This window comes from Electrophorus electricus, chromosome 10 (assembly GCF_013358815.1).
Source record: "Electrophorus electricus isolate fEleEle1 chromosome 10, fEleEle1.pri, whole genome shotgun sequence".
NCBI classification, from domain to species: domain Eukaryota; kingdom Metazoa; phylum Chordata; class Actinopteri; order Gymnotiformes; family Gymnotidae; genus Electrophorus; species Electrophorus electricus.
The window spans coordinates 15480386-15492696 of record NC_049544.1 but is presented as its reverse complement, the minus strand read 5'-3'; the positions used below and the strand labels follow the sequence as shown (position 1 = coordinate 15492696).

At 37.1% G+C, this 12311-nt stretch overlaps 1 protein-coding gene across 2 annotated transcripts in view; it reads right to left on the bottom strand.

The window, feature by feature from the left end:
- col15a1a (collagen, type XV, alpha 1a) overlaps positions 1-10998 on the bottom strand; it is a 62490-nt gene extending 51492 nt beyond the window's left edge. For both annotated transcript variants that reach the window (XM_027002958.2, XM_027002959.2), the window contains exons 1-2: positions 10744-10998; positions 10570-10643 (exon numbers count right to left, since the gene is read on the bottom strand). In XM_027002958.2, the coding sequence (XP_026858759.2) occupies positions 10570-10643; positions 10744-10772 (103 nt within the window). In that variant the 5' untranslated portion in view covers positions 10773-10998. The remainder of the gene's footprint in view (positions 1-10569; positions 10644-10743) is intronic.
- Between the last annotated feature and the right edge of the window lie 1313 nt (positions 10999-12311).

The window sequence follows — 12311 nt, the reverse complement described above, 5'->3', positions numbered from 1 at the left end:
GGAAACAGGCTTTCAGGAATAGAAACCTAAAACTTTTAAAGTGAAAAGTGCAGTTTATGAGCTCAATATTATTGTATCTTTTCAGGTTTTCTACACAGTGATTTTGCTGGCAGAGAGAATGGACAAAATTGTTCTGTTACCTATCAGTTTCCTATGACAGAGCAATAGGAAACAATGTGATAGATGGCAAGCACCACACAGGTTCTATAGATAGCAAGTAAGAGGAGCAATGGCAAAGTAATATATAGCTATAGGTGAAAATGAAAATCAGTTACAAGAGAATCTTCTTCTGCAGACAACAAGCAGACAGGTATAAGGAAGAAAGAGTTTTGGTGTGTGAATCAACTAATTAATAACTGCATAGTAGAAATAGCTGTAGATGAACAGCAAAAATCAGTTACAAATAAGTACTGAAATATCTGTACTGCATGTACCATTTCCATCACCCACAGAATCAATACATGCTTAACTCATCTATGTGTAGGATATGTAATGCAGTCTATTTTCCAAAAAACATTCAGAAGCTTCCAGTAGCAAAGAGGCCAGCCAGCAGTCTCGCAAATATGCATATTGAGCAATTAATGGCAGACAGCAACTGCAAATTCACTTCCACTCACATAAATCTGATGCTAAAGTTCCTAAAGTGGGTTGAGAAGAGATTTGGCAGGTTTCACACAAATGCAACCCATATACAATGATCAGCCATAACATTAAAGCCACCTGCCTAATATTGTATATGTAATATCCATGGAATACCAGGATCCAAGATTTCCTAGTAGAACATTGTCCAGAGCATTACACTGCCTCCTCCGGCTTGCCATAGGTCATCCTGGTGCCATTTCTTCACCAGGTAAGCAATGCACACACGCCATCCACATGATGATGATAAAAGAAAATATGATTCATCATACCAGGCCACCATGTTCCATTGCTGTATGGCCCATTTCTGATGCTCATGTACCCATTGTCACTTCTGGAAGTGGTCAGGGGTCAGCATGGGCCCCATACACAGCAAGCTGCAATGCACTTTCTATCATAGCCAGCATTAACTTTTTCAGAAATCTGTGCTACTGCATTTCTATAGGATCAGATCAGATGGGCAAGCCTTTGCTCCCCACATGCATCAATGAACCTTGGGCACAAATGACCCTGTCAATGATTCACCAGTTGTCCTTCATTGGACCTACCAAAAAATAGGTACTAACCACTGCATACCAGGAATATCCCACAGGACCTGCCTTTTTGAAGATGCTCTGACCCTGCCATCCAGCCATCACAATCTGGCCCTTGTCAAAGTCGCTCTGATCCTTTAAGCTTGCTCATTTTTCCTGCTTCCAACACATAAACTTCAAGGACTGACTGTTCACTTGTTGCCTAACATCCCACCTGACAGGTGCTACTGTAACAAGATAATCAATGTTATTCACAGCTGTCTGTGATTTTAATGTTGTGGCTGATTGGTATATTTTATTAAAATACATATGCATTTTTCTGTCAATAACTTGTTTTTGAAAATGATTAACATACATATGAAAGTAAATACGCTATTTAATAGTTGATGTATCACATATAGTAATGTGATATGTGATATACAACATCTACAGCTGATGTGTGATTGATTGGATTTATCACAGATGTGCTGACAGCACATCAGTGCATATTTGAAAGCTAGCCAGTTTTTGAAAGCTAGCAAGTTTCTTTCCAAACTCTAATTCATATTTGTCCTGCTCTTTGACTGCCCTTTTCTGACTTCTATTTCCTGTTCACTTTCTAAGTGTTCATTATCTCATGCCCTGTACCTTCCTTCAAATGACACCTTACCTTCTGAAGGAAACATAATCTAATATTCAGTAAAATAGCAATGGATGTAATTGCTGTATGGGCCAAGTTATAACATTATATGTAGCTAATCAATCAAATAAGTGGCCATGTAATAGTTGGAAAACCACATCACAACATAGCCATGGTCATCTGATCCATTTCCTCCATCACAGCTACCCATAAAATAAAGAAATAGATTGAAACCTCCAATGGAAAATCAACAAAGACCTTGACTTTTTGGAGCTTCATAATGAATATGTATCAAATCAGAAGAAAGACATGTGAATGACGTTAAAATGACTTATGCTGCCATAACTAATATTAATATTTAGAATGCCAGAAAAATTTTAAAGCACTGGAGCGTTCTGAGATTCCAGATGGTTCAAACTCAGCTGAACATCCATTATTAATATTCCTGAAGAACTTAATTATAATTTAATGCAGTGGCCAAATACTTCACAGCAAGTGAGTTCCATTGCTGGTAACTCAGTAACTTCATTTGTTTTGGATTTAAAAAATAAGTCCATGATAATCTGACATGTTCAAATGAAACAATCCAAAGATCACATAAAGGTTGCTGCATTTATAAAATTGCAATTGTCTTTGCACATTTCTAGTGGTTAAACTGTACTTCTTTAGTATAGGGCCGCACGTTTGACATAGATTGTGACACTGATGTACTGACAAAAGGAAGACATGTATTTTTCCCATGATTATTGGCAATCTGCCTATGAAAATGGCCTCGATTTCAAGAGCAATATATAACTTGGACACAGGTACCTACCAACATAGAACTAGCCTCTAATTTGGGAATGACAGAATTCTATCAAGACATAAAAATACTCTCACTAAGGTGACCAAACTAAAATTGCCAGAACATATCTTCTCCAATGTACATTTTGCATAATAACCATGAATATGAACATATGAACCTCCCTTGCTGGTGTTTAGTGGAAGTAGAATTGTATGGGCATCAACCCAAAAGCTACTGTTGCCCAAGTGTTAGAGATTGGGATCAGTCATCTTCCACTCCACTGAGCTCTAAAGTATAAATGAAGTGGATCCAGGCAGCATGCAGAGTCACATCACAGCAGCTGGAAACTAAGTCTGAACTAATAGTCGCTCCATGTCTGTGTCTCTCTTTAAGACCATCTGGTTTTTGGATGTGGTTATCTTTTACACTGGTATGCTTCTGGTACAGAAGCACTTTAAGCACAATACAGATTTTTGTGAGATGTAATCACAGGTTTTATTAGCTTGTCATGCATTTAATAAACTCACTGGATACTTATAGCCAAGGGATCATAGGGCTATACATTACACTGATAGTGGACACTACTCTTCCAATGAATTGTGCTTTATAATTTTTTATTATGCAAATGCAATGTTGCATACCATTTAGTTTTTTTGTTGTTGTTGTTGTTGTTGTTTTATTTTTGTATTACGGTGCAGAAAGATGTGTACTTGTATCAAAGGCTATTTTTAATTTGTAGTTACCTGTAAAAAAAACACCCGGTGCAAGTATAGAAAGATGCTTTCCTAACTGATAGCCACTTCATATTGGAATACCTAAGCAATTATCTCACTGAGGACAAAACAATACGGACTATATATTATGTTATTAGAATAAATGTATTTATTTAAAATACATCTAAATGTTTTCAGGTGTATAATCAACTACATCACACCACAAATCAAAGTCCTGTATCCATTCAGAGTATGTCAGGATTCTAGCATCCTACAGTAATCGATGACTTTATTTCACATTCTGACTTGTTTGTGATATTCAAACCCATCACTCATAAAGCAACAGCATCTTCCATAGCTCGTGCTCGCCCCATCCCTTGTGGAAGCCCAGCTTGGTCTTTCATACTTCAATAGCAAATCCAGGTGAAAAATTAATTATGCGAGCTCTTGTTGCCAGCTCTGAGTAAAATCAACATCTCATACATAGGTTGCCAATTCTAATTCTGCAAATTCCTCCTGCTGACTGGACATTTTGAATGAAATGGGGACAATATTCAAAGGAAACAGTCCTGGGGGTTTAACCTCCTGTTGGCTGAATGCTCTCTTCCTAGAGTAATGCTTGTGGGGGAGAAGTGCTTGAAAGCTGGAGAATAAAACTTAACAAACAAAAATGTAATTCTTAAGGTGTTTTTGTGTCTGCCAAGTGCCATTGCCCTAACCACTGCTTTAATCATCTCATGACTTGGTTTGAGCAGTGTCCCTACATTTTGGGAGCTATAGACACATTAACAAACTCTATTCCACAGACAGAGAAATGAAGAAGTAACTATATGTCAAACAAGAAACAGCACTGGCCGTCCCCATTAGGCTTTTAACAAGTGACTGGAGAAAGTGGTGATTAGCCACTAAAACACTCAATTTCCTGAAGACCAGAATAAGGAAATAAAGTGCTTAAATTACAGAAAATGAAAAAAAAAGACAGGAATGTCAGGGAGTGTTTCTGGATCCCAGCTGGAGAACTGTGGTTGTGGCTCAGAGAGAAAGGGCTGATTGCAGGATGCTAGTGCCTTTGCAGGAAGCACACATGTCGCTCCTACAGTCGTACAATAATGTCGCACCTCAGAAAAGTGACACAGCTGCCACACAGCTGTGAGGTGACACTCGCACCAGATTTCATCCAACTACTTATCCAGCCTGCAGATTTCCTTTACTGGCATCACTACAACATGAGCCATTAAGATAGGAACATGTCAATAAAAGAGAACAAAGGGAATCATCAGATTTAGTGTACTGCCACTGCACTTTACCTATCAAATTATTCACTAAGTAGCATTGAAGAAGAAGCGATGCACAGCTAACACAGGGTTGTGCATAATTCCTAACTGAAATGCATATATAGTATTCACAATTATAACTGGGTTTATAATTTCACAGTTGAATGGCTCTGATATCGGGCATCATAAAATATTTTAGGAAATGTTTATGTTCATGTAAAAGTATACTGAGTCAATATTTTGGGATATCTTTGTATTTCACTTAACGGAAACCTCATGTAGATTAGCTATGTCATTCTGTAGATACTAGTTAACTGTAATTAGGATAATGTAGGCAGCCACAAACTTGGTTTAAGGTAGTTTTCTCAGATTTACCTGCCTATCTGAAGGCTGTAAACAGTTGCATTGCAGATTGGCTTCATTCACATCTGCACTCACTATGCCAGTGAACCCTCTAGAGTCAATATTGTCTTTATTTTGTACACTGGAAGGCAGACCTTTGATGTTAAAGACATTCGTGAAAATTTGCTTATTGTAGTTTTCACCTATAACACCTAATAACACCAAATTATCAGCAAACACTAATTATATTTATCAATTTCATATGGAAACTCTTTAACATCATAAAAACTGATTTTAATTTTAATGTATTCTTTAAGTATCTTCAAGAATCAATTGAGTGCATGTTTTATCAGTTTTGAGAAAATTATAAAATCAGACACTACATAGACCAAAAGCGGACACATCTGTGCGTCATCAATACAGTATACACACAACATAGAGCCTCTCCGACACAGGTCACTTTTTGATGCAGTCCAACACAGGTTACAAAATGATTTTTTTCCTGTTGCAGCTATTCACTGCAAGAAGGACAGTGCTGCACTGTGTCAGGAAAAACTGGATTCTGAAGTTCTTAAATGACCTTGCAATGGCAATGGCAAGCTTTTATCAGTACTGAGTGGGTTCCTTCAGATGCTTAGAATCTAAGATTAAAGAACCCTGGAAATATTAAATCAGATATCAAATGCTCAAGAAAGGAACTCTATATGTGTGTTCATACCATTTCCTTTCTATTTGTCATTACAGGTTCTACTTCTACTTCTACTATAATCTACTACTGTAATCTACTACTATAATTTGATTCATGCTTCAATTTACCTAATAAACGTCAAAGAAGCTTTACTACCTGCAGTATATAGCCTTGTCATCCTTCTATATGTTCAGAGCCAGTGGCCAGGGTCATATGCTGTTTCTTTGGTAATATGAAAACATACCTATCTGTCTTCCCATTGTCCAGTGGTGACAAGAACTTTCCAATTAGTAACTCCATCCAGACTGGATGTAAACAACCAATAATAGTCTCTGTGTTCCATATGGGTGATTATCTGTACGTGCACTTCATTAATATAATAATAGTGTCTTAAAAGCTTAGCTCTCAAACCTATGCGCACAGTATGTATTTAAATGTTTTTATGCTTCCATTATCTCTTTCCTTCTCTCTCTATAACATCCGATGCAAAATTCTATAGTTTAATAATTTTAATGCCATGTTGTCCGAAGCATAGCTAGAAAGGACAATCCTATCTTCCAACCTCAGATATCGAAAAAGCAAGGATATGCATTTAAAGTGATGCCCTTTAAAGTAGATGAAATATTTTCCATACAGCAAACTCCCCAGAACTATCAATAGCATTTATTTAAACCCAGTGAACACTGTGTTATGTCCACTTTGTAGATGTTAACTTAAGGATAACTGAGGAAATTGCTGTGTAATAACCCAGTGATGCCAGTGATTAGTTAATAATGCCATGAAGGAATAACCTCTCATTTAGAAACTATCGTCAACTTTATTAGTAATCTGTCTACTTTCTCATCTTCTACTCACAGGCTGGCAATTTATGACAGGTGCATAAAATAAAAATCACTCATAATACCGCACAGTTAGGGCCATGTCACACTTGAAACGTTATTTAATGGTCACTGAAAAGGATTTACTGATTTATTATGTTAAAAAAAACCACAGGAATTATTTTATACTTACGGTTGTTTTTAGTGGACTGTATAGCACTATATAATAGAGGTCACACCATTTTTTTCCAGCAGATGTGATGTGCTGTGGAAGATATGTAATCATCCAACCATACTTTCCTGTTTTTATTTTTTCATCATCATCATCATCATCATCATTTTAATATACATATGTTGCCAATGTTAGCCAGGCCCCTGCCATGCCTCCTCACACAACTGTTTTTCAGAACCATTGTTTGGACATTTTAGGGGACTGCAATACAAAAATACTCTAGTATAGGGCCGCACGTAAAAATACTATTTTATATATTTATGGAGAGTTTCTCTCCAAAGTCTGATCAGTGATTGTTAACAAGAGTCAACCCTACCTGTAAAATGCCTCATTTTGACGTCAACTTACCTCAGAATTTCTGTAACGTATATCTCCACAATATAAATGACCTTAGGTGTGAGCAAACTGTGTTACAGTATGCAAGAGCCATGGTCTGATAATCTTCTGCTGGAGAAGGTGCAGGCTTATCTTGGTGGAGTGTGAGGCTTGGCCTGCTGGGAAGCTACTGTTACACTTTGATGAGCGGACACTAAACAGATGTACTTTGGGCACCATTCTTCCCTACATAAACCAAGACTTTGTGTGTTTAATCAACCAACTGCCAGGATAACTGAACCTGCTTTCATGGTTTAATAAGCATGATATCTACCAATGTTGTGTCTAAAACTCTCATCCAGTGATATTTCATTCTTGCTTGCCAAAAGAGATGTTTTGTGTTGACACCTCAAATGGAGTAAATACACAGTGATAGTACAATTATTGTACAAAAATCCATAATTTTTGTACCATATCCACTATATATCAAAATGATATTACCCCATCTTAACTTTGGGGAATATTAATATTGATATTATTTTGCAGGCCAGCAGGGAGGTAATATAAACCAAAAAAATAGAGAATGGTAAAGCTTCAAGTTTGCCAAAATTATCCCTGAAGTCATAACTAGCTTTTTGCAGAGGCCTCCAAGTCACTGAGGAAAAGAACCAGTTCTGTTGCTACAGCTTTTGGTTGAACCCTTTTTAACCTGATGTACTCACATCCTCTGCTTCACTCTTTCCAAAGACCAGAGGCTGACATTCCTGTTTTGCTTAGGAAAAAACTTCTCATTCCTGTAAATCCTAGAGTGTTACATAAGTTGGCTTTCATACATTAAGCTGCTGTTTAGCTTCAGCAGTCAAAGAGACATACATTTAAAGCTGTATGGTTTTCATATTATCTCATTCTCCAACATCTAAACCCACATTCATGCACAGACTTTACCATGTTCTTGATATCTTCCCCACTTAGAGTAATAAATGCCACCTAAAATGAAGGTCAAAGGCCTGCATCCAAGCCCCCTTCGAAAGATGATCCTCACTATCTTCTCTAAATGTTTTTGAGGAATGCAATCCCAAAGACTGAGTAGAAACCATTTTTGGTTAGGACACATGGGCCTTTCTTTATTGAGCCCCCCATTTAGAAGGTCTGTCAGTGTAACCAGATACCTGCACAAGATAATCAAACAGCCCACAACAACTAATGTCGTATTTTAAATTAGTCTTTGGTAATGCTGGCTGGCAGGTTCCACACAGACACTCTCTGAAGGACTCTCAAATTTAAACGGAGCATTCCACACAAACTGCAGAATTTGTCAAATATTTATACACTAGTTTCTCCCTGGAATCTTTTACTCACACACACACACACACACACATATGCATATATAGTGACAGCAGTTACTTACATTTGTCTTCACATTGTTTCTGGTAGAGGCTTTGCTTACACTGAATCAAGTATTTACACTACAGTGCAGACAGTGGTTAACAAAGCAAATTTTACATATTGTTAAAGTTATATCTTTGGAGAAATGCCATGGATTCCCAGGTTTCTCCAGAAATATTGGGTCTCACTGTGGCCCATAACATTACTCTTCAGCATAAGAAAACTAAATGATTAATGAAGTCCTTTTTGCATTTTGCACATTATAAACTACATGGTAAGAGGGAATGCAAGCCAAAAATCAGTACAGTTATTTTGAAATGCTGAAAAACCCACACCTCTGCTGCAGAAGCACCAGTGGCACAGCTTGTTGTGGCCTTTGTTCTGCCATGGGTCAACTGAGGACAACTGAGTGGTTCAGCTCTTGGGAATTGAAACATGGCTCTGAGCACCCTTGACAATGTCTAGATAACTAATGAAATGAACTCCGTCTGTGCCGATTACCATAATACAGCTGTTAATATTTGCAATAAATCTGGCTTTTGCTGGGTAGCTAGGTATCACGGCATACCAAAACAGAAAGTAATAATATAAAAAGCTACCCTAAACCTCTCAAAGCAGATTTACACAACTCTTATCAACAGCTGATCAACCATACACAAAGCAGACTGTGGGAATCACCATCTATGCTACTGCACACGTCATGTCTAGGAATCAACACACATTTGAATTAGAAAAGAATCAGCATTCCTGCTAATACATAGCAACTGGCTGTTTCCACAGCAACAGCTTTATTCCATTTGTGTTTACAGCTGGGGTTGGAAATATTTGTCCCCAGATGGACTGCCTGGCAAATTCACAACAGTACTGGCTGTGTCCTCCTACAAGATGACTCAGAGCACTACAGAAATCTTCATGAAAATGGCAACGATACAATAGCATAATTCACCCAGGTCTCAGGAAGCACTGTACAGTATTACTAATCAAAGACTAACAACACATTTACATAGAATTTCACCATAATCAAAACTGTTTTTCCATATAGCAATCAATTAAGCATTCCCATTTACATACCTGTTTTTAAATTGCAGCACTCCTGTCTTAACAGCTACCTTATTTCAAAATACATTTACAGTGAACACAGTACAGCTGAACTGAACACAATAAAGCTTTTGTGTATGATATTATCATTCTGGGGATTATTATACAATCTCCACTGCATGACATAATAGTAGTTTATCAGGTTTTCCTATAGATGAGGAACTACATATTTCCAATCATCACTCACTATAGGGGTAATTGGTGTAAAAATCAATGTGTCCTTCAACAGCATTGACTTTGAGTGTTATCATAACGGCATTTATCCTACCGGTCCAACTGCATGGTTTATCAGTGAACAATCATAGTGTACATCATGGTTTCTCTCATACTCACATACTGTCTAAAGAACTGACAAAAAAGTGCACATTTAATATGCTACTGGCTTTTCAGGAAGACACTATTGTAGCCCTGTGTCAATGTCTCAGATTTCTGGTCTGTCTCTTAGATGCAACAATAAGATCAACAGTCTCAATATTAGCACATTTAGAAGCAATTCATGTTGATGGGGAAGAAGAATTAATCTGATGTGATATTAGGGGTACTTAAACTTAGTTAATGTCAATGAATTAAAAAAAATGGTAAAACAAACAACTGAAAATAAACACCTTATTGTTTAATCAATACTGAAGTAGAGAAAAGTTTCTAATAATCTAAGCAGAATTTATTGATCCTTTACATTAGTATATCCAAATTAAACCACGAAGATAACCTTAAAGTGCACCATCACTGCAAAAGTGCAAGTTGACAAATAGGATGCGTGGAGCCACAGTAGTCGAAGGGAATCAGAATATGCATTCATAAATCGGACTACATAGCGTCAGACATGTTGTAGTGACGCAATCTCATCTGTTAATAAGTGGCATAATTGAACGTAACCAATATTTCCATTCACCCTACAGGCTATTTCTCAGACTTCCAGAGAGGACTGTCTCAAACGTTTTTCATCTTAATCCCTAGCACGCAGAAAAACATCAATATTAAAGAAATTAGGCTTTGAATTAAATAAACAGCAAAGGAAAACACAATGATGGTATTCTGTATAAGATGTCATACAACCAATACGGAGTAAGTAATGTAACTTTTAACACTGACCCTTGAAAGTCGTCTATAATGTGCAGCATGACATACCTTCCAGAAGTTGAAATGCAGTCCCTGGCTGGAGGTGCCACAAGTCAAAGAGGCAAAAATACCACAGCGTCAATCTGGTGATGGGAGAGAAGTAAAGATGTCATGAGAAAGCATTCTCGCATCGATGAAATCTGGGAGCGGAAACATTTGTAGTTGCAGTATTCATTAAATCACCTCAGCAAAGGAATATTTCCACGACCCATGTCTCTAATCTCATGAAAGATTCAAGGTGTCCGTAAGTAAAATTTGGAGCCCGTTCTGTCTCTCACTCACTCACTCACTCACTCACTCACTCACTCACTTTCCTCTGAACTTTCTCGCTTTCTCCCCCTCACTCACTCTGGCTCGCGCACTCTGAACTGCCAGGAGTTCCTCGTGAACAAAGGCAGCCTCAGTTCGCCAGCGCGCAATCGGCCCGCAAAACACTGAAATCTGACTCCGCGTGGTCCTATCGTGGACCTCCACTTTATCCGGATACCGACGTACACGTTCGGATATTCAAATTGACGCACACCATGTCTCCTCCTTAAAGATTTATGATAAGGCAACTTTGATCAAAATTATATCATCGCTTTACTGAGAGTATACCCACGTTTAATAAATATGCACGTTATTAATGATTGTTGGTATTAGTGATTTTGGAAGGAGATATAAATGAACTTTTACTTTAATGCAAAAATATTTTATTTGTTTCGCTGTTATTTATAAAACACATAGTCAAAGAGAACGTGTCTTTGCTGTGCGCCCAAATATCAACACACTTTCCACATGAGGGTCTCAAGTAAAGGGCATTAAACACTACATACAATTCATTGTGCTTTCTATATTTGCTTTAGGTAGAATTTATGCACAGTAAGATGGTTTTCTACCAGTAAAGCTTTGTTGTTCTCTATAAATGTTTTTCTCAGATTCAAGTGCATCTAGACTAGATAAATGAATAGCCACGATTAGGTGATACCACTTCCGCTAGATCTTCTGGGGTAGAGCTTAAGGTATTTATCAATTACCAGTAGGAAGAACCTAATCTGAACAAACTTTACTGTGTTCACTTTGCATTGAAAACATCTGCATCTACAGGGCTTAACCTTCATATCTTCCCCTGCAATATTCCAGTACATGAACTATTTATATGTTTATAATAGCATTTCAGCATTATTTAGATAGATAGATAGATAGATAGATAGATAGATAGATAGATAGATAGATAGATAGATAGATAGATAGATAGATAGATAGATAGATAGATAGATAGATAGATAGATAGATAGATAGATAGATCATTGATCCTAGGGGGAACTGCATGATGGGATAATGACATTTTCATGGATCACAAAACACAAGCTAAGTTACATACCTAGTCATAAATTAATTGCCTGTGTTCACAGTCTATTGTACATGATCATAATTTATACTATACATACATTAATACAAAGGTCAGTTTATACTTCATTAGACATGTACTGTCAAAATAAGCTTGAGATATCAGGTTATCTCTTGGAAATAAGTATAAGGAGAAGAAGCCCAGACTGTAAAAAAACAAACAAAAAAACAACAACACCTTGTTAAATTTATAGGACTTTTTAGAGTAGTTTTTCACTCAATTACACAAGTTGTCTAACCTTATCTAGTGTACATCTGGATACATGTTTTTTTGCTAGGTTTACAAGCCACATATTTTTATGTATCACAATATCTGAAGTGATAAAGAGATTACCTTTGAGATATGCTGAGTGTTTTATTAT